At 37.5% G+C, this 23,743-nt stretch overlaps 1 protein-coding gene across 1 annotated transcript; it reads left to right on the plus strand.

Moving 5' to 3' along the window:
- The first annotated feature begins 2,301 nt into the window (after positions 1-2,301).
- Positions 2,302-22,606, plus strand: MOSPD1 (motile sperm domain containing 1). The gene is made up of 6 exons (XM_081043383.1): positions 2,302-2,422; positions 10,887-11,141; positions 11,261-11,336; positions 12,793-13,010; positions 18,738-18,899; positions 20,526-22,606. The coding sequence occupies exons 2-6, from the start codon at positions 10,988-10,990 to the stop codon at positions 20,555-20,557; spliced, it is 642 nt and encodes a 213-aa protein (XP_080899509.1). The 5' UTR covers positions 2,302-2,422; positions 10,887-10,987; the 3' UTR covers positions 20,558-22,606.
- Positions 22,607-23,743: the final 1,137 nt, after the last annotated feature.

The raw sequence follows: 23,743 nt of genomic DNA on the forward strand, positions 1-23,743 counted from the left end.
CAACCTAGGTGTCCATCAATAAATGAATGGATAAAGAAGATGTGATACACACACACACACACACACACACATAGGAATTTTATGCAGCCATAAAAAAGAATGAAATCTTACTATTTGTAACAACATAAATGGACCTAGAAGGTATTATGCTAAGTGAAATAAGTCAGACAGAGAAAGACAAATACCATATGATCTCACTTATATGTGGAATCTAAAGAACTGAATAAACGAGCAATGTAATCAGAAATAGTCTCAGAGATAACAGAGAAAAAACTGATGGTTGCCAGATGGGAGGGGGTTGGTTGAAAAAGGGGAAGGGATTAAGAAGTACAGATTGGTAGTTACAAAATAGTCATGAGGATGTAAAGTACAGCATAGGGAATATAGTCAATAATATTGTAATAACTATATATGGTGTCAGATGGGTACTAGATTAATTGGAGGATCACTTCATAAATTATATAAATGGCTAAACACTATGCTGTACACTTGAAACTAATACAAAATAATATTTAAAAAAGAACGAAATCTTGCCATTTGTGACAACATGGATGGATCTAGAGCGTATTATGCAAAGTGAAATAAGTCAGACTGAGAAAGACAAATACAGTATGGTTTCACTTATGTGTAGAATTTTAAAAAGACAAAACAAAACAAAACAAAAACAGACTCATAGAAACAGAGACCATAGGGATGGTTGCCAGAGGGGAGAAGGTGGGGAGGAATGGGTGAAAAAGGGGAAGGGGAATATACTCAATAATATTGTGATAAGTTTGCACAGTGACAGATGATTCCTAGAATTAGTGGGGTGATCACATTATAAGGTATAAAAACATTGAATCACTCTATTGTACACCTGAAACTAATATAACTAATATAATATTGTATACGGAGTATATTTACATTAAAAATAAATTTAACCTCATGGGAAATTCTAGAAGGTTTATTGGAGGACATGGCATTTCCACTGGGCCTTGAAATATAGGTAGGTATTCCAAAGACAGAAGGGCATTATAAATAGAGGCAATATGTGAGCAAAGGCATCACAAGCCTGAGCTCAAGGGAGATCTGCTGGCAGCCCACTGCTTAGGTGGGCAACTTGGGAGAATTCTTTGGGCCTTATACTTATGGGAAGAGGACCTGGGCAGCTGCATCTTACTGTTCCGTTCTGAACATCAGTGTAGGGACAGAGTCCCAGAGGGCAGTTTCCAGGCACTCAGTCTCACGTGGAAAGGTGCTGGCTCGGGTAGTAGATGGCCATCAGCCGTAACTAGTTGGCCATCAGCAGTTACTGGTTAGCCATTAGCCACTGATATGACTGCCATGGCTATGGTAGCGCGCGTTGGTTGGCAGAGAAGCACACAGCGGATTGCGGATTGTATGGCTCCTGCTTCCTGTGTCTCCAACCCAGCCACCATCGAGAATATAGTGGTATGACTCCCCTATCCATGGCTCCGTGGGTGTTCCTGTTTGGCCTCACTATATCCTGTGATCTTCTGCCGGGAGTGGGAGCTGAGATCCTGCATGCCAATCATTAAAATTTAATTTTGAAAATTCTATCTTGAATGATATTTCAAGGGGCCTATGAATGTTAGTGACTGTGTGAACGCCTTTCAAGGGGGAGGATTTGGGGCAGCCAGTGCGCTTGAGTTGTTGCAGGCCCCGTTGTCTTCCATGGATGGCCATTTTATTGGGCTAGAGTATTGGGTGCATCAGAAAAGAATTGCAGAGGGCCTTATATACCATGCTACGGGGTTGTAGGTACTGCTGAGACTTTGAAAGGTTTTCAGCAGAAGAGTAACACAGTCACCTATACATCTTAGATAAATCCCTCTGGTTGTGGTCTGGGAGATGGTGTAGACAAAGGCAAGTGTGGAAGGACAGAGTCCATCCAGAGGCTACCCAAGCAAAAGGTAATGGGGTCTGAACAGCGCCTGTAGTAGTGAGGATGGAGTGGAGAAAGATGGTCAGTAAGACAAGTCTCAGGTAGAATCAACTAGCCTTGGGTACTCACTCACTGGATGTGAGTATGTAGGGAAGTAAGAAAGGGGAGGAGTCAAGGGTGGCTGCTTAATAAGTGCAAAAGGAGACAGCACCTCTGTAAGAGTCTCTAGTCTCCTCAGGGACGGCGGCAAGGAAGGGGAGGGGAGGCAAGGACCAGGTCAGGGACAGAGAGGGAAGAAGTTTTGGAGCACAGAGGAGTAAGAAACCCGAGAGGCCAGGTGGCAGTAACGAAGCCCCGCCCCCGGCTCCACCTCTTCTCCCTTTTCCCACCCACCCCCCAACCGCAGCTCATCCTCCAGGGCGGAGAGAGGTGGCATTTGAGTCCTCCGGTATCCCAGCAGGCAGTGCAGCCTAGAGACGCTGACAAAGGACCGGAGGAGCAGTCGCAGCTGCTTTCCGAGGAGCCGGTGTTGCCGAGGTGAGAGTCCCCCACTGTCCCGTCACCCACTTCCTCTGACTTCGGGAAAACGTGGAAGTTACGTTGCCGAGAGACCCCGCGGAAAGAATGAGGAGTCCCCAAACCCCGAGCTTGGCTGGTGGCTGACAGCAGGGCTTCCTGGCGCCGGGATGCGGGTGGGAGGTGGGGAGAAGGAATCAGATGGGGTCCTTTTTGCCCCATCAGCTTGCAGATCCCAGCTCTGGGTCTGGGTGGCCCGTGTGTGTGAGTGAGTGTGTGTGTGTGTGTGTGTGTGTGTGTGTCGTGCCCGGGCGGAGGCAGTAGGCTCGGGATCCTCCCGGTGCCTGCCCGGCAGAGTTCGGTTGCCCCGGGGATGCGACTCCGGGGACAACTCTTCCGCGGATGTTTTGAGCAGGGCTGGGGAGGGAGATTGACTCCCTCTTTAGGGTGACAACGTCCTCGCCCTTTCTCCAGCCCGCAGCAAGCAAATGGAAAGAAATCGGCTGGCTGGAGCGAGGCGTCCTGGGATGGCTGGAGGGAGATGAAATTGGGGTGGAGAGGCAGGGAGGGAGAGCGAACGCATTCTTGCCATAATGGTGGAGTGTGTAGGGGGTATGTGGCCTGTATGCTTCCCCCTTCCTGGACCTCCGCACGGATCCTGATGGTTGCACCAGCTGCTCGGCTGTAAACAGGCTCACATGACCGGTTTCACATGGAGCCGGCCGGCTTGGGGACTAGGGCTGGAAAGGCTGGGCTGGGCCCAATCAGGTGGAGCTGAAGTCCTAGGACGGACTGTTTGATACTCCCTCTCCTGCCCTCCGGCCCTTGATCCATGTTCTGCGGTTTCCCCTCTGGACAAAGTAACTGACAGCTGTCCAGTCCAGACTGTAGTAGCATTTCTGCCCCAGTAGACTCAAAGAGACCTCTCAGCGTCGGGGAGCGAGAGGGCAAATATTAGATGAAAACAGTCTCGGATTTTTGACCTTTCAGGGAAATAACAGATCACGCAAACCTAAAAAATTGGGTCCTTTGGATCTTGCCTAAAAAGCAGTCCTGTTCTTTCGGAATGCATTGCGTTCTTAATGTGAATTCCAGACAGAAAAGGAAAACTCAACTTTTTCAGGCAAGGCATGCATGGGGTTTAATATATTCTTGATGAAAATCTTGTGGACGTTTTCTCTCCACACCTACTGCAAACTATTTAAGGCACACCATCACTTTGCTTATGCTCCCAGAGCATTTTGTATCTACTGGCATTTTAACATTTGCCACATCATATCCTGACTATATGTGTATGTATTTTTTGCTAGCTGTAGTTTTCTTCTCCATATTCCTTAGCACAGTTCCTGACATATAATAAGTGCTCAGTACACGTTTGTTGAATGAATTTGTGACTCTAAAACTTCTGAGACTGCTATGTGTAACAACATACAAGTACGTATTTCATATAATGAATTCATATGGATTTGGCTTTGGGAATTGCACATACATCTTGAAATAACTGAAGACATTGGGATATTGTAAAACAGGTTGGGAGTAACTAGTTTAAAAGAAATGTTTTAAAAAGACATTAATGGAGGGCATCCTTTTTTTTGTAAATGCTTAAAGTATACACTACTCAACTTTTACATCCTGAATATGTAATAGCCTGTCACAACACATCATTTATAGCAGCAATCCCACTAGTGAGATATCAAATTATACCAAAAAACCTATGGAATGTATAAAAACAAAATTGCCTAATACTGATCATTGAACCATTTAAAAATATAAAGTGAATATTATAATACTGCTTGTGAAATAGTTGACTTTAGGAACATAGCAGCCATTAAAATTCCTAATAGAGACAATACTGGAAATTCAAAGAAGAAGAGACCTGAGTTTATGAAATGGAAAGGAAAGAGAGGTTTAAATATCATTGAGAGTAAAGCAAAACAATTGCTCTTAACTATTTCGTATTTAGTTAGCCATTGGCAAGGACCGCACCAAATATGGAGGAAGGAGATAGCCTCTGTGCCTAGATAAAAGGGAGGTTGCCTGGAGGTGGAGTTAGGAACCCTAATCAGAGTAAACACAAGAACCAGAGACAGGTAGTAAGTGGCTGGTGCTCTGAAGCCCAGCAGATAGGTCACTAGTTTTCTGGGGAAGTCTGTACTTAGAATCGTCATTAGCTGTTTCAAACTTTGAACTACTTCAGTACAAGAATACCCAAGTTTCACTTGTTTCATTTGATTTTTCTTGCAGTTTCCTTTTCTCACGAAAAGCGGGGGGGGGGGGGCGGCGGGCACAGGACAATATGCTTTTAAAGTGGTTTCTATGGTCTTTAACAGTCTCCAAGTTTTGAATCTATGGTGGTAAAAGATATTGAAACTCCCGTTTATCTCCAAGTCTCACCTTTTCCTTCCTCTGGTCAATCCAAAGTGAGGGAAACAGAAAAATAATCCCACTTTGGGTACTGGTTTCCCTGGACTGATGGTGGAAAGTGTCTATGAGGATTTCAGTGTGTTGGGGATATTTTTTGTGTGTGTGTGTGTGGGAGAGTAGTTTGCAAACTGGTCACAAGGTGGTGTATGCACATAAGGTTTTCTTTCCAATTTCATTCAGGATTGCACTTCTGTGCCTTTAGTACGGAGGGAAAGGACAAGGTAGTTTCCTGTAGCACGAGCCCCCAGCTGCACAGTCTCCCTATAAGGTTGTGGCTATAGTGGTATGTTGGAGCCTTGGCTTTCTAAACACTGCTGGCCCAGTTGGGCACTGAGGAGATGATGGGAGGGAGAAGGGAGGCAGAGAGGGAGGGCTGGGGGTGCGGCAGCTGGGAGTGCTATTGTCTTTTCTTATCCCAACCCATGGCCAATAGCCACTATAGATTTACTGTTCCTCTAATTGGATTCCTTTGCTTGTCTTCAGACCAATTGTGTCCAGCTACCATGGGGAAGTGAGTGTTCCTTGATGAAGGAGACAATTATTAGAAGACACCTGTAGGTTAATTGATAAGCTCAGTACCTGCTCAGTGCCTGACACTGAGCTTGGGTCTATGAAGGATGCAGAAAAAGAAAAAACAAAAACAAAAACAGGAAAACAGTGTAGCATTATGCCTGAAGTCTGGGGAGTCATAACTAATCCACACCAAACAAATGTCAAAATAGTCAAGCCATACAGTAAGTACATTAAAAATAACGTAATTAGTGAGATCCATATAGATCAGAGTAGTATAGGAAGGCAGCCAGGAGGGGGGAAATTTGAACTAAGCTTTGAAGAATGGGGAACATTTTGGTGTCCAGCGAGGATGAAGAAGATAAACCTTGGTTATTAATGCCCTAATGAAGAGTTCCTGACAGCCATAGCTATTTCATAATCATGAAAAGAAATTGTGCACATCTCAGTAAGTGGATTTGTCTCTTGATTTTTTTTCTTTATAAAACTGAAAAGGAAACACCTGTATCAAGACTTGAATTTTGGATCATCCTTTGAGAACTCTGGAAAAGCAGGGACATTTTCGAGAGATGTGTGGCAGTCAGCATCAGGGAGGCAGGACTTCTGAATTGAGATACAGAGGAGATGATAGGGAAGTGAGAGTCGACACCAGAGTCCTTCCATCAAATACCCTGGTAAATCCCTCAACCACCGTGGGCCTGATTTCCTCAGCAGTAAAATGAGAAGAGTTGGGAGCTAACATTCTTTGACTCTGCATGCTTGACTTTTGGAAAGCAACCTTATAAACCAATTTTCAGTACGGCTTTACTGGCTTAGTTTATAATCTCTTACCAGAAGTTTTTGCACCTTATCATTTTGCAATATAGACGAGCAGGGAGAAAGTGTTAGTCTCTGGAAAACCATCAATTAAAAGCAGGTGTTGGCTTCATTAGGTTTGTTGGCAGTCTCTAATAATGCCCTGGTGACCTGGTGCAAATTCCTCCCTAATTTCCACTGGTTGAACTTAAGGAGGCAATTTATATCTTAGCCAAGATAAGTGAGAAATGGGAACAGGGATCTGAAATGAAATAATAAACTTCATAAATGATTAAACACTTATGATGACCAGGGGATAGACCGCTTAATTCACAATTTGTGGGGAAATGTGTACATATTCAACTCATAAAGAGAAAGCTCCAAAGTTAAAAGAATAAGAATTCCTACTAAGTCAATATATAAAACTAGTAAAATGTCTACTCTGACCTGTGATTACTATCTTCTCCTTAAGGTTAGAACCAAGAGTTTAGCACTTGTTTTGTGTGGTTAATTCTGACTTCCTAGTCAGATTTATAAACCATCTCACATTCCTTTATAACAAAAAGTTTTATATTTTCCTAAGTTTGCAAGTCATCTTAAGTAAACCTTTGTTTTTTCTCATTGTAATGAGTTTCTGTTGCACGTGCAATTATTTTAAATAATTGAAATCATTTTATTTTACACATAGTTTTAAGATTTTCAATGTTATTAAGGATTCATAAATTGGGAAATGCAAGTAACAGATTTTTCACACATTGTTTCCAAATTCCTGCTTGTGTTTCAAAACTGTCACCTTTTCCAAATTAGGCCCTAGCAGAGTTTTTTAATTCGACCTTTAAAAAACAAAAAACTTTTGAACAGGTTCAAAAGATACCAAAGGGTGTCCGGAGAAAACTCCTCACACCCCTGTCCCCGGCCACTCAGATTGTCTCTCCAGGGACAGCCCTTCCAGAGATATTATACCCATATCCAAGAAAATATGTTTACAAAATATTCTCTTACCTTCCTTTTCCACGCAAATGGCAGCATACTCTGTACTCTGCACTGGACCTTACTTTTCTCACTTAACGCTACACTTGAACATCAGTCCAAATCCACACCGTACAAAGAGCTTCCTCTTCTTGACAGATACCTGGTATCCCAGTGAATGGGTATATCATACTTTATTTAATGAATCCACTATTAATGGGCAGTTGGGCTGTTTCCATTCTTTTGCTATTGACAACAACTAGCTCTTACTGAGTGCCAAGCTTTGTTCCATGTGCTTCACATACATTATTTTAATTCTCAGTGCTGAAAAAAAAGCAAAAACAAACAAAAAAAAACTTTTCACATACATGATTTCACACGGGAATATTTATGTCAGATAAATTCCCAGAAATAGAATCTTTAGATCTGAGGGTATGTGTGTTTAATTTTGGTAGGTATAGTGGATGTGTCAGTTTAGCTCCCTGCCAGCAATGAGAACATGCCTGATTGTTCCCACCATGTGCTATCAAACTCTTTCATTTTTTGCCAATCTGACAGGTAAAAACATTTATTTCAGTATGGCTTTAGTTTGTATCTCTCTTGTGAGTGAGGTCACATAACCTTTTGTAAGTGTAAAAACAATCTGTATGTTCTTTTCCATAAAATATTATAGTGTTTGCTCATTTTTATACTGGGTTGTCTTTTTGTAATGATTTGTAGGTCCTCTATACACAGTAGGGAAATTAGATATTGCCTATGATATGAATTGAAAATATTCTTTTGGCTTTGCTTAAAAAGTTTTTTGCCATGCAGAAGTTTTTATATAATTGAATGTATGAATATTTTTTGGTTTCTGGTTGTTAGAAAGCCTAAGATTATAAAAAAAGATTTTCCGTGGTTTCTAGTGTTTTATGATTTTATTTCTTTACCTTTAAGTCTTTGATCCATTTGGCATTTACCATAATAAAATGTTGGAACTTTATAAGGAATGAGGGATGAATTCAACTGTTTTTTCCTAGATGGATATCCAGTTTTATCAATATTTATTGACTAAACTAGCTTCTATAAACCAGAGATTCCAGCTTTTATCATAAGCTAAATTCTCATCTATCCTAACAGTTTTAGAATGAGAAGTTAAATATTATTTAGTGATGCCAAATTTGGATGTTCTATTCCTGATAGCCAAGCTTACTGAGAAAGTAATTATAGAGTTTATTATTTTCTATTGAAAAAAATAAGATACCAAACTTCTGAGAGCACATTATCCAAATACAAATGCATGTGGTTCTTAGGAAAAGAAAGAAATTTGTGGCAAATAAAAACTCAAAATTAGAATTATTTAATCAGGTGCTTTTCAGAATAATCTTACTTTTAATTTTTTAAAATTTAATATACATACTTCTTTATTAATCCACTGTTAAATAATAAGATATAGGGGAAGGTTTAATAACCACCATATTTTTGAAGTAGTTATGAGTATAAATGATATTTTGATATAGATGCAACAACTGTAAGTTGATGTGAAAACATCTTTGCTTTCCATTGGTGATGACATTGCAGGTACTGCCAATACTAATGTGATTTATTGACTACATGTAGTATTTTTTGCTACTGGTTTCAGGTGTACAAAACAACAATGATTAGACATTCTTACTTTTATTGAAACGGACAGTTACTTTGGTATAGTGGAAAGGATACTAGACGAGGAAGCAGGAGGCCTGCTGATATTTTTTGTCTCAGTCTAATCTCTTCCTAATTTAATGACAAGAAACACTTAAAACATTGTTTGGCCTGCAGTAAGTGCTAAAAGCTTTCCATATATTAATTCATTCACTATATGTAATTAATGAGAAGTTTGTAATCTGTTATGAATTATACAAATACTAAATACTATTACAAATAAAAATGTCAATAGGCCCTTTCAGCTCAGAAAAAAAAATACTGTTATGAGCTACATGCATGCTATAAAACATATGGATATAAAGTACCATGATGATCTGGGACAGCCTGTGGATTACAACTGTCTCAGTGTTCTCCCTTCCCGTTTCTGCGTTCCTATACCCCCCTACCCCCAGCATAGAAGTGTGTACCCTTCTTTTAACATTTTCTCTGCGACGTTCGTCTATAGTTGAATATTTCCATGCCGTTGACTGTGGCGTTAGACCTGACCCCACAAGCTCAGTGTTCCAGAAAGGAAGTTTAGGAAAGCAGATGTACATTTTTCTATACTTTTGTGTTTTTCAAGAATGAATAACAATAGGACATTTTTGTACTTTAAAATAATCATTTATTTTAAGAAGATGTAACACCTTAACGGTATTTACTTAAAAATATAAATACTGTAATTATCTTCTGTGGATTTTTGACACATTTTGGACAACAAACTTGAAATCAGTTAATTAAGGACTACCTCAAATGCCTGGCCACTCTTCCAGGTAAAATTATTCATGTAGTCTCCTGGTTCCCTACTACTTCATATGCAACAGTATGCATTATAACAGAGATACTATAAATATTTATCTTGTTTCATCAATGAGACTTGAGTTGCTTGAGGACAGGGCCTGTGTATTATTCATCTTTGTATCTCTGTGCAATTCCTGACATAGTTCCAGGCCTGTAACAGGCACTCAGCTGAAAGAAAAGAATAAAGATTTGCATACATAACAGAAACTATCCTATTTGATAAAAGGTGGAAAGCCTTCAATCAGAATCAGCACATGTGCCCCGATAGCTGGTAAAATCAAACAAATTTAATCATTTGTTATATTTGTCTTTGGATGTATGAGAACCTGAACGCAAAGTATTAAATGCTTTATGGCCTGTTTTAAAGGTGTGATCTACAGGTTGAAAATCAGACATTTTCTGTGATCGTATGTTGTAGCTTTTGCTTTATTTAAAAAAGTCACACTTAGGGTGCTAGCTAAATGAGAATGTTGTTGCTTAAAATTAGATTAGGAAATAAATACAGAGCCATAGCACTTATCAGACACTCAGACTTCTGCCAGTTACAGCTATTTGGAACATATTCAAGAACCCCAGAAGGAATCCAAAAAAGGTCTTTGAAGTTGGAAGGAAACGCTCTCATGAAGCCTGTGTACTTGACGTAGGAGGGGAGGCACAGTGCCACTGGAATGCCAAAGCCTACTTACCGACTTTGAATTTTCATAGAAAACTCCACGGACTGCTTAGCACGTTTGGATATTCAGCTTCCCTTCCAGACATTTTTGCTTATCTTGGGTTTCGGTAGAAAAAAAAAAAAGATTAAAAGAACTCTCCCACCCATGATGCCAGGAGGCACTAACTAAAGAATTGTTGAAATGAGTGTAAAAATGATTCTCATGTTTTTCTCTCATAAATCATGGAAACTTACTTTGTTTTATTTTATTTTTTTTAGTTTTTAAGAATTCTGCTTGGCTCACAAAATTATTGTGTCAATACTTAATTCTACGTTTTTAAAAAATCTGAAGTTTAAAGAGTGATGTCGCTTTGATCTCACCTCTTTGAAAGGGGGTGATTAATTTGAGATAGAAAACCTCCTTTATTCCTTTATTCAAGTATTTATGTTATGTATCATAGGTTGAAATCTTGACTGTGAAAGGAGCATGTATACATTTCTTTGTGTAGTTTGGTAAAAGCTGTGTAAATAAGCCAAGAGGTGAAGTCAAAAGGCACGTTTAAATAATTGGGGGACCTATTTTAATGGATGTTGAACATGCGTTATTTGTGGTTGGACAACAAATGAAAACAAGTATCGTTCAGTTTTCTTTCTCTTTTCTTCTCTTTCTAGATTGCCAAAATGCTTTGGAGTTTTTAACTGACTTTAAGAAAAGTCCCAAATAGATTTGAGACTGTAAAACCAGAAGCTGCAGCAAGGGGGATTTTGTGCCAATGCATCAACAAAAAAGACAGCCAGAGTTAGTGGAAGGAAATCTTCCTGTTTTTGTGTTTCCCACGGAACTAATATTTTATGCAGATGACCAGTCAACACATAAGCAAGTGTTGACTCTATATAATCCCTATGAGTTTGCCTTAAAGTTCAAAGGTGAGTCTCCTAGGTCCATTTGATAGATTTTAACTAGTTCCTACTAATTTTTTACTTGTAGAAACTAATTTTTTTTAAAAAAAAACAACACTAATGGCCGTTGTGACTTTTTCTTTCAGTTTTGTGTACTACTCCAAATAAGTATGTTGTCGTTGATGCTGCAGGTGCAGTAAAGCCTCAGTGTTGTATGGATATGTAAGTCCCAATCACTTCCTGGTAACATGTTTTAAGTGTGTTAATATTTGTGTGTTTAACTTGAAAAAGGTCTTTTCTTGAAGCTGTCCTCACATAGGCGTTTATTATATGTATATGTTGAACTTTTGCTGAAAGTGTTAGTCTATCAAAATTCTTGTTAAGAAGTTTCTGAAAGATTCTAAACAGGTCGACCAAATACTTAATATTTCATTATGCTGGAACTGATGTGTGTGTTAATAGTTCCACGAACATTTCCTCATTGTTGTGCTTTTAGTCATCATAACAGGGACATTTATGAAGGTTAAAGTTCTAACTTATTCCTTTAAATTTCTCTATAATAGGGAATTTAGCTTTCTTTGGAACATCTTGCTATTATAGTGACATTTTGGAAACTAATAATACTACACTCTCAGAACAATGGTAATATAAGTTCATCTGAAATGATTCAGCTGATAAACTTGGAAGTTAATCTATACAAACAGGAAGTAAGTGTGTAACTACTCATCTGTAAAAGGTTATCTGAGCTCTTCCAGATAATTTCGTCTTCGAGTGTCAGATAAATGATTGTTTGTTCAAGCTGTTCATATTTAATTTTCACTTTAGAACTGGTGGTGACCAGATGGATCCATTGACCAGCCCTTAATTTAAGCCACCAAGTAAACTGTATTTGTTTAAGTCCTCCATGAAAAGGAGAAGCAGAAGTCTTCTCTTTTGGAATATATTCTCATCATCCCAAAGCCTTCAGATGATGTATGTCTGAGGATGTGCTTTTGCCCATTTCTTTTTTCATTCAGTACACAATAAGCAAGGACTATTCCAAAGAAATGTAGTCTCTTGCTAAACAAATGTGTTACCTTTGACCTGTTTGTTCTGTGTTCTGAGAACCAAGTAAAGGGAATTGTGAATAGGTCTCATAAAAACTAAAGTGCTTTTAGACTCTTTTCTCTCTGGAGAGATACGGAAGTGTATTGTTAGCCTTCTGTTGGATTGGTCATACTGGATTACTTACTTATGCGATTGATTCTTTTCACCTGTGTGCATGGACTTCAATTTTAAGTCTAGGGTAAGGTTTGTTACTTTGAGCAGTAAGTGGCAGTATAAATTTGTTTCTTTGTGGGCAAGAAACAATTTCATATATCTAATTTAGTAAGTATTGCTGCACACAGATATCTAGAAAAAAAAATGCCTTTGCCCAAAGGGATTTTCTTTATCATTTGTTTTACTTAAGACTTTTATTCTATGTTTTAGAGTATGTGTTTTCATCAAATATTTTAGAATTAGCGATTTTTTGGGGTTATACAGTGATTTTTATGTTTTAGCATCATTAGCAAATTTCTGTATTTGAATATTTGGTTGTAGTCCATTAATATTGTTTTACTGTATGAAGTCTCTTGCTGAATTCTGTTTGACAGGCCGTAGAAGCCTAAACAGCATTTGTTATTTTGAATGTTTTCAGTGTGATTCGTCATAGAGATGTTCGATCCTGTCACTATGGTGTAATAGACAAATTCCGTCTCCAAGTTTCCGAGCAAAGCCAGAGGAAGGCTTTGGGAAGAAAAGAGGTTGTGGCTACTCTTCTCCCTTCTGCAAAAGAGCAACAAAAGGAAGAAGAGGAAAAAAGAATAAAGGAACATTTAAGTGAAAGTTTATTTTTTGAGCAGTCATTTCAACCAGGTAATTTTGGGTTGTTTTTAAAGTCCTATTGAGGTCTTATACATTTCTAACTTTAAAATATTCAGGGGGCTTATAATAATTACTAGAAAAATAATCTGTTGCTTTAAACCTAATCAGCGACTTCAAAACTAAACCTAGAGATCAGATGCCTAAAGTCAAGCCCCTGGCCTAGAGCTGGACTTTCAGAGGAGAAAAGACTAGAGGAGGCTGTAAGGAGAGAGCTAATGTTGCCATAACTTTTTAAATCTATAAAACCTGAGAATGCAGGCACTGTACTTTATAATGCTAGCACAATTTGGCAATTATATACTTTCATTTCTGTGACTTTCCTATATCCTTTCTCATTTAATTAGTTCAAAGAAGGAGAGAGAGATTGTGTTTGGCAATAGGCCACGCTTGGTGCACTGTTCATATTATTTTGAAAAAAAAATCTCATTAAAGTTGAAGTTAATTAAACTAAGTAGATTATAATATCCCCTGTGGGCTATTAATTGACTCCCTCTCCATTCCTCATTTCCTTCCAGCTTAGATATTCAGAAGTGTTATGATATATTCTTTCAACATTGACACTATCCTCATCTTCAACTCTTTGGACGTCATTCCCCCTCCCTCTTAACTTCTCATTATCTTCCTCCAACCCTAAGAGGAGGAAGATAAAATTTTCCATATAAAAACTTGAAAACTTTTTGATAGTGATATGTGAATGTGATAGCAGCTGTCCTTGAAATCGCCACTTTATATATGAGGAATTTAAAAAGTCTACTTGTCATTGTATTAATTCATAGATCCCCATCAGTTTGTTCATCTTACCATGTTTATTTTGATAACACGGGGAGTAATGCTTCTTTGATTTCCTGTAGCCAAGAGGCTTCCCAGTCCATGTATGGAGTGCCCAAATTTTCTGGTGATACTGAGACGAGAGACTGGGTGGGTAGTAGCTAGTAGATTGTTTTCTTCTCAGCAACTATTATTGACTGACAAGACCAGCTTTTCATCTTTTGAAGCTGAAAGAGACCCTCTGTCAAATGTCACTTTGAGATCTCAGATCAATATGAAGCTGACTTATATTTCACAAAGGTGAGATTCCCCTTTTAAAATCCCTTCTCTAGGACAAGAAAGGCCATATAATGAGTATTTGTTTTTTGATGTTAAATTCATAATTTAAAGTAAAGTGTTTTGGAGTTCATTTTTGTATTTAACAGACCAGTTTAATAGCCAAGAATAGTAAGTGTTAAAAGTTTAGTTATACATTTTTCCTTTTATTTTTCAATTTATTAGAATTCAGGTGAAAAAAATCATCCTAAAGGGCTAAATAGTTACGAGGTGTATTGAGCATTTATTCTTTTTATAATGAACCTTTGGTATCTGAAGTATGTTAAAGTACTCTTCTAATTGTAAAATTGGAATAGGTAGATGAGTGAAGATAGGTGATATTGGAATAACGTGATCTGTTTTGAGGAAAAAAATCTAAGCTATCCATGTCAGGAAGTGCAATGAAAGCAGGCACCTTTTTTGTCTTGTTCATCATTATGTCCTCAGCACAGAGTATAATTGTCCCTTGGTGTCTGAAGGGGATTGGTTCCAGGACCCCCCGTCTGATAGCAAAATCTGCGGATGCTCAAGTCCCTTATTTGACCCTCCGTACCCATGGGTTCTGCATCCTTGGATTCAACCAACTGCAGATCAATGGTTGGTTGAATCTGCGGTTGCGGAACCTGAGAATATGAAGGGCTGACTGTAGTTACACAGGAAATGTGCGCATGGACTACACTGGGAAGGCTGGACTTATCTGGTAGGGCCTGTTGGGTTGGTTTTCTTTGTCTTACAAGGTTTCCACTGGTATTGCCACTCTTTAGAGCAAGGGCCACACCACGGGAGTCCCATATACAGTCTTGGCCAACATGTCCTGTTTGTGGGTAGTTACTCCTATGTTTCCAATAATATGGCAGGAAATTGAATAAAGTTGTCATCTTTAACTCAATTAAAGATGAGTTAATTGAGTTAAATTTAGTCTATGTTGACAAAGTGAACTTTTTCACTTCTGTTTATTAAATGAATACAGTTATGCACCACTTAATGACTGGGATACGTTCTGAGAAATGTGTCATTACACAATTTTGTCATTGTGTGAACATCATAGAGTGTACTTCCACAAACCTATTTGGTACGGCCTACTACACACCTAGGCCATATGGTGTGGCCTGTTGTTCCTAGGCTACAAGCCTGTATAGCATGTTACTCTACAAAACAACACGAGATTAAATGGAGCGCGAGAGAAAATGATGCCATTAAGAGATGCAGTAAGCACAAGGTGTATGAGGCTGCTGCTGGTGTAACACGGCATACTGTTTAACAGCAACCTTTATCTATAAGTAGAAAGAGTAGACTCTAAAATAATGATAAAAAGTATACTAAATACAGAAACCAGTAACAGTCATTTATTATCGTTATCAAGTATTATGTGCTGTATATAAGTGTAGGTGCTATACTTTTATATGACTGGTAGCACAAATTTGTTTATACCAGCATCACCACAAACACGTGAGTAATGTGTTACGCTGTGAAGACAGCAGGACAGCTACTATGTTACTAGTCAATAGGAACTGTTCAGCTCCATTAATAATCTTACGGGGGCCACAGTTGTCTGCCATCTGTAGTTGACCAAAATGTCGTTATGCAGTACATTACTGTAGTAAATCGTGTGCTTTCTATTAGGTTGGTGCAAAAGTATTTGCAGTTTTTGCAATTATTTTTAACCTTTTAAATCACAATTACTTTTGTACCAACCTAATAGTATATAGATTTCAAAGGTTTTTCTGAACTAAAATATTGTTTAAGACAGCAAAAGGGCACTACCTGTGCCTGTTAAGTTTCTCTGGACTAAAATATTGAAACAAATTGATACTGTTTTTGGGCAGGTTTTGAAATGGCATTATTTTTTCATGTCTTTAGCTTAGAAAGTGTTTATTAGATGTATTACAAGTGCAACAATGTTGTGAGGCTCTTTGAGTTAGCTGGAAAATGGTTGAAGGCTCTATCATGAAAGATTTGGATTTTAAAATGTATCAAAAGGTAATAAGGGGGGCGGACGGGTGGCTCAGTGAGCTCTGGGCAGCGGTTCGGTTCCCACATGGGCTGGCAGGCTGCGCCCTCCCCAACTAGAATGGGGTCGGTGAGCTGCTGCTCAGCTCCCCAGATGGCTCAGTTGGTTGGAGCGCGGGCTCTGGGCCACAGGGATGCCGGTTCGACTCTTCGACTCCCGCAAGGGATGGTGGGCTGTGCCCCCTGCAGCTAACAGCAGCAACTGGACCTGGAGCTGAGCTACGCCCTTCACAACTAGGATTTGGGGGAACAACAGCTTGACTTGGAAAGGTGCCGGAAGTGCGCACTGTTCCCCAATAAAGTCCTGTTCCCGTTCCCCAATAAAATCTTTAAAAAAGGCAATAAGAATGAGAAATTTCTTAAGTTTATTGTATAAAAAAGCAATAAATTAAAAAAAGAAAACAGCACATATAATCCCATACATTTAACAAATTTGCTTATATAAATGTTCCGTGTTACTTTCCAGATCTTACCTGGGCACATAAATATAATTTATATATATGTATACATATATTTTTTCATTTAATAGAAATTTAAGACAAACGCATAAAGCATATTTTTTACAAAATACCAAAGGCCAGGTTATTAAAAAGATGTTTTAAAAAGACGAAGCTGAATCTTAGTGGGTTTGTCTTAATTACATTACTAATAAACTGCTATGTCTATGCAGTGTTTGAGTAAGTGCTCTCTGGCTTAAGAAAATTGTCCTTTTACTATTTATAATAATAAAAGATTGACAATTACCTAAAAGTCCATCGATTGGGGTTGCTTAAATTATGAGTATTTGTAAGATGGGATGCCAGGCAGGCATTTACATGAATCTGCTAGAATGACAGATGGTTGTATATTGACATGGAAAGAGGTTCAAATATATTTCTAAGTGAGAGGGAGGAAAAAAGCTATAGAACATTATGTATAATATGGTCTCATTATGTAAAAAAAATATTTTACATGTTTATACGGGCATTAAAATCTGATTAACAGCGTTATTTCCAGGAAGATGGGATTACACAGGAACCTTTATGTTTTCTGTATCTGTATAAATATTTTACAATCAGAAAAAGAGGTCTTTCCGTTTTGAAAAATTTCAAGTATTTATACAAATGTTTTTAGAATTTCTCTAAATAGGAAAACTTCTTGACATTATTATTGTGGATTTGCAATGAGCAGCATAATTGTTGTAAATAAATGCTTTCCTTGAAGACTTATCATTGCAACAAACATAAATGTAAGGCTGCTTCATTTATTAACTAAAATAAGACTTGTTTTTAGGTATTTATGCTATTGTTTCATGTCAAGCAATAATCACTATAAAATTTGAATTTGTTTTCACCTATCTGGTTTTGGCGAGGCTCAACTAAACTTTGCACAACAGCTAAGGTATTAATAATTTAGAAAAGCTGCATTTAATAAAATGAACAGTGTTATTTCATTAATAAAACACAAAGATTGTGTTGCTGTTGGCTATTCCTTTTAATGAAAGGAAGGGTAGTAGGAAAAGCCATATGACAGAAAACGCTGTTATTGGGTTTCTTAAAAATATGGATATGAATATTGTACACATATACCCAGAACTGTAGAATAGCAGGCCTGGTAATAAATGTTTTCTTTTTGAATTTTGTTTTATTGTGGTAAGAACACTTAACATGAGATTTACCCTGTTCACGAATTTTTCAGTGTACAATACAGTATGTCAACTGTAGGCACGCAATGTTGTATAGACCTCTAGAACGTATTCATCTTGCATAATTGAGACTTAACGCCTGTTGAATAGCAACTGCCACCTCCTACCACCCCCAACCCCTGGCAACCGCCATTTTACTTTCTGATTCTCAGTTTGACTATTTCACATTCCGCATATTAGTGAAATCATGCAGTGTTTGTACTTCTGTGACTGGTTTGTTTCACTTAGCATATTTGTGAAATATTGTTTCTGCTGCTTTCTTCTTTGCTAATGAGGGTAGAGCAGAGGGCAAGAGTTTTCATATGCAGCTTTAAAACACTCAAGCAGTGCCTTTTTGCTGCCTTAACATGTTCGAAAACGGTAGCAGGATGCTGCAGTTTTTAGGACCAAACCTGTCTGGATGCCCATCTGAGATACTTCCAGAAAGTAGCAGAGCTCTAGTACAGTGGGCTCCAGAATGGCGTACACACAAGCAATCCATGGGGGTATAGGAAAATAATATTGGAACTTCAATGTCTATCTAATTTTAGCCCTTTCTTTTAAAATTCTATTTGTATGCTTTATATTAAGCTTAATAGGACAGTATTCATGCATATAATTTATAAACGTACACAGATGATACCTGCTCAAACACTTTCTACTGATTACGGTGAGGTGTGTGTGTGTGTGGAGGGGGGAGGATGGTTACCTTTCAGTAGGAACTCCCTACCTCACAATGTCATTTCAACATTCCATTCTATAATAACTCAGAAATTATGGGCTTCCAGATAAATTCAGTAGATAAGTTCTCATGGAGTTATAGGCATGATGGGCATGATGGGGAAAGAGTCAGAGAAGTTAGACAAAACCGGCATCCTGATGAGTGGTGGGCAGTGTATGTGAACAAACTTTTGTGTAAGTTGTTTTTAGAAGCAAGCTGAGGGATTTTTGACTTCTTACAGAAAACAGAACTGTCTCCTCAGGACCTAGTTTACTAACTGTCTTCCTGGGAGTGGTGTGCATTGCAGCTCTGATGCTTCCTACAATGGGGGATGTGGAATCGCTGGTGCCTCTCTACCTCCACTTAAGTGTGAATCAAAAATTAGTGGCTGCTTATATCTTAGGTAAGTGTTTTAAAGATGCACTTGGGGTGTATGTGTAGGCAATTTTTAAGGCTTGGAGGTGGTAGTGGTGGTCTTATGTGTGTATAGGGTGATGGTGGTGGTTTACTAGTTTTTAGAAAAACAAAAGATTGCTTTAAAAGCATGGTGAGAAAAAGTGCGTTTTAAGATTTATTTTTTGGCTCACATTTAATCCTCAGCTAATTTATCTAATACCTAATACTGTATTCAATTATTTTCCTTTTGCTGACTTACAGTGGTATAACATGTGTACAATGCATATATTCCATGACACAGCATCTCTACTTCTAGGAATTGATCCTAGGGAAACACTTAGACAAAGGCATATAGTGATAAAGATGAACAAGGCAGCCTTGTTTAATATGGTGAACCTTTCTTTAAGCCAGTTCCCTTGCTTCCTGTTAAGTTATTCTATCAGTCATTCTGACTAGAAATCTTAGATTTAATTAGTTCAACTGAACAAACATTTGTTCAATACCTAGCATGTGTCAAGGATTAGGGTTCTGACGATGAATGACTCACTCATCCTAGTCTCCTCTCACCTCTTCTGAGATGCCAACTCTTTTCTGTATTCTCTCTCAGTAATTCTTGGTGCTCTCTTTTTCTAATTTCAAAATTGTCTTTTAAATTGCCTCCCTACCTTCTGTCTGTGTCCCTTCTCTTCCTATTCCTGTGCCCCTATTACTTTCCCCCCCAAACCATCTATCATATTGCTGTCAGATTGATTTCCATTGTTTTGGTTTCACCGCCACCACTCCCTACTCAAAAACATTCAGTTATTTCCCATAGTTCATAGAATGAAGTATAATTCCATAGTTTGGCAGTTAAGACTCTCCCTACTGTTTGAGACCTCGCTGAACGACTCTTGTCTAGCTGTTGCCCTACATAAATCCTTAGATTAGAGCTGTGAGATTATTTATTGATCCCCAAAAAGCTCATCTAGAGTCCCAGTCCTACCTCCATGTCCTTGCTCTTCCCTCACCTGAATGCCTGCCCATCTCATTGTTCTCTGTCTTTCCTGTCCATCTTTTAGGCTTATTTCAGCTTTACCTTTCAGGGTATCCTTGCTGACTGTCCCGGTCCTACGTGATTATTTTCCTTTTCTGTACTTTATCACTCACTTTTTAAAAACATTTAGGACAGAGCATATTAATTTTTTTATGGTTTTATGTATGGAGTCTCTTCAAAAGAGACAAGCCAAGGAGGAATACTATACTTCTGCCTCTTTGTGGCCCTGGGATACAAATGGGGCCCAAGTGTTTTTGTTGATGAAGTCAACTGACTTTACTGACACTTTCAAATGGCATGTCTGCTATTATTATAGTTGATGTGACTGGATAAAGTGGGAGGTATAGTTGATGGTTAAAAAATTAGCTTTGGCCAGATGTTAATGATTTAATTAAATCTATCCAGTTACTGCCCATTGCTGTAAATTGGATTTCTTCTGTATAACATGAACTAAATTTGAATTGACTTGGAGTTCTTGGTAGAGTGTTTGCCTATGTGCTGTATTTTATTTGCTCATTGAGGGCTAAACAATTGCTTATGGGATGGAAAATTTCGTAAAATGCATGTCTTTAACTGTTCTCCATTCTTTTTTTCTTTCAGGTCTTATCACGATGGCTATCCTTAGAACATGAGCAGGGAACCCAATTGACTTCTGAAGTAAATTTATCTTGAAAATATGAATGTGGACTGCCTTTTATCTTTATTTCACTCCATTAACATGCTACAAACTATTGAATGATTTACAATAATTATAAATGTATATTTTAAATTACTATATAATTTTATTCAAAGGACTCCAGCACATTATGTTTCAGACATCAGGATGCTTCTGAGTGACACCTAGGAAATTATTTGAAGGAATTCTTTTTATATCTAAACCTATTATGCAAAAGTCTTTATTTAAAACATTTGTTTTTTTCTCATCTTTTTTCTAATTTACCTTGTTAAGGTCATGTGTCCTTCAAAGTTAAAGGCCTAAAAGACCAAACTGACCAGCCTAAAAATAAAATTACATTTATTTCCTAGCTAGGAACATCAGCGTTACTAAATTGCGCCTTGTCCTCTATCATTATAAACAGTTGCCATGGTGTTTATAAGAATTTTACAGTTAATATGTAGAGAATTTTAAAAAAATGCATAAAGTACTGAGGTATCATGCTTATCCTAGGGCTCACAGAAGATAGGACTATTTAATTCATCTTCTGAATTACAGAATAGGTTCTGGTCCAGATACCAAGCATGTGGGTTTTTTTAAACCTTATAAAAGTAGGGTGACCTCCCTTTGGTCTAAGAATTCTAAAGGAAGGTAAGCATGTGTTTAGTTAGTTGGTCCACCCTGGCTTTACCTCTGGATAACGCTTCATGTTAATAGGAGGAAAAATCACATTATGTTTTCTCCCCAGCCTCTTGCCTGACTGTGAGCGACTAGCCCAGACTGGGATTACTTAATGCCGGGTGGTTTATGTGGAGATGATTTTTCACCTTTAAACCCTAAGCCACGTATAGAAAATCCTTGATATCTGTGTCTATTTTGTATCAGTCACTGAGACATTTTTTAAGTTTGTATTTATTATTAAAACAACTTTACCAAAAAAGTCCCCGAAGCACAACTATTTACATTTCGTTATAGCCTCTTCTAATCTCTAACCTATATATGCAGTTTTCACTGTTATTGTCATAGTAATTGATCTTTTGACTTAAGATTTTTATCTGAGAGCACAACGTATTAAGAGTCTCTTGAAAATCATCTTTAAGATCTTTTTACAGAATGAATTTATGCACTGCTACTGTAGTATTCTCCAGGAATATATGTAAACACAAAATATATGCTTGAGGTTGGTTTTTGCAGGAAACTATACTTTGCTTCTAAACTAAAAGCTTTTACATACACTCTTTAAAAGAAAATCCCCATCGTTTAACCATTTGGGGAGCATAAATCATTAAACGGATCATGTCTGTACACTGTAATGAGTGAAAAGCACATAAATATTAATGTAATCTATTTTGAACTTTGTAAAAAAATACTTATGTTTGGAGGCTATCCTTGTTTCTCTGTCCATCTCAAGTTGTGTGTGTGTGCAAGTGCACGCATGTGTGTGTATGTGTGTGTGAAAATACATTGTAAAGAAATTACTTTAAAGAAATAAAAGAAAATGGAAACCCAAGATTCACATTGATTTACACTTTACGTGTTGCTCTGAAAAACTCAAAGTTTTAGATCTCCTAATTCCTGAAGCTGTCTCCTATTCCTGTGAGTTAAATTGGAAAAATAAGAAGTGAAATTTGTGAGTTAGAATGTCTGAAATGTCTTAATTTACCAAGGGAGTTAATTTGTTCCTTTTTAACTTATTGAATAGGTAACAGTCACATGGTTTAAAAATCAAAACTATAAAAAGGGATATAAAGTCTTCCTACTATGCTGTACACCTGAAACTAATATAAAATAATGTTGAATGTCAACTATAATTTAAAAAAAATAGTCATGGAGATATAAAGTACAGCATAGGGAATATATTCAATAATATTGTAATAAGTATATACAGTGTCAGATGGGTAATAGACTTATTGGGGTGACCACTTTGTGAGGTATAGAAATGTCTAATCACTATATTGTTTTGTAACTAATAAAAATGATTACAAAAATAAAAGTGCATTGGAAATAAATAAAAAGTTATACAGTGAAAAATTACTGCTGTCCATCCCTGTCCACCCATTACCTACCCACTCAGCCACTTTTATCAAATATGCTTCTATTGTTTCTGTATCCAAATTCATACATACAGGTATCCCCTGCTTTTTGAAAGTTCGCTTTATGCCACTTCACGTTTAAGGCTTACTTAGTACATGTCTTCCCTAACAGAAAGAAATCCAAAGAGGATTTTCGCTTTTATGAAAAAAGGCAAAAAGCAAACATAGCGTTCAATGTTTCTTTTGCAGCATGTACTCCGAGCAGCGAATGGCCCCACCAAGCTCCTTCCCCCGGAACCACACTCAAGCTGTCATAGGTTTGAATTATGTCTGTGAACATGTGTGCTTTATCTTGTGTGTGTCTCCTTTCAGTTTATCATTTTTCTCTTGACTTGGCTTATGATGTGTTTAGCTGTAAAATTTATTCTGGGATAGTGGAATTTATTAATCTTTTATAGCCTCTGGGTTTTAAATGATAGCTTAGAAAACCCTACCCCACCCCAAGGTTACAAATCAGGGATATATATATATATATATATATATATATATATATATATATATATATGTATATATATGTATATATATAATATATTTATATATTATATATTATAAATATATATATTTATAATATATATAATATATATAATAAATATATTTATATATATAATATAAACATCAATTAGGACACTTAATGATACAATAGCAAAAAACTAAACTGAAAAACCCTAGGCTTCAACTTTTAAAAACATCCCCAAACCTTTATAAGACAGTCCTGATAAACACAAAACTAGACTTGAAAAAATGGAAAGAATCTGGGATATTCTTGTGTGTAGGTGCATTCCTGACATAAAGATTTACCTTTGTTCAGAAAGATAACTACCGTGAATAAAATATTCCATTTGAAACTCTTAAAAAATGATTCCCCTTTTCCCTAAGTTACATAAATTTAACATGATTCCAATAAGGATACCAAATTTTGGTATCTTTTTTTTTTTAACCTAGGCAAGTTGATTCTAGAGTGCATATGGAGAACTAGGCATAGCTAGGAAAACTTCAAAAGAGGAGTAAAGGGAGAATTTTCCCCCCAGAAATAAAACATATAATTCCAATAATTTCAACAGTGTAGCACT

The sequence above is a fragment of the Rhinolophus hipposideros genome (genome assembly GCF_964194185.1).
Source record: "Rhinolophus hipposideros genome assembly, chromosome: X".
NCBI lineage: Eukaryota > Metazoa > Chordata > Mammalia > Chiroptera > Rhinolophidae > Rhinolophus > Rhinolophus hipposideros.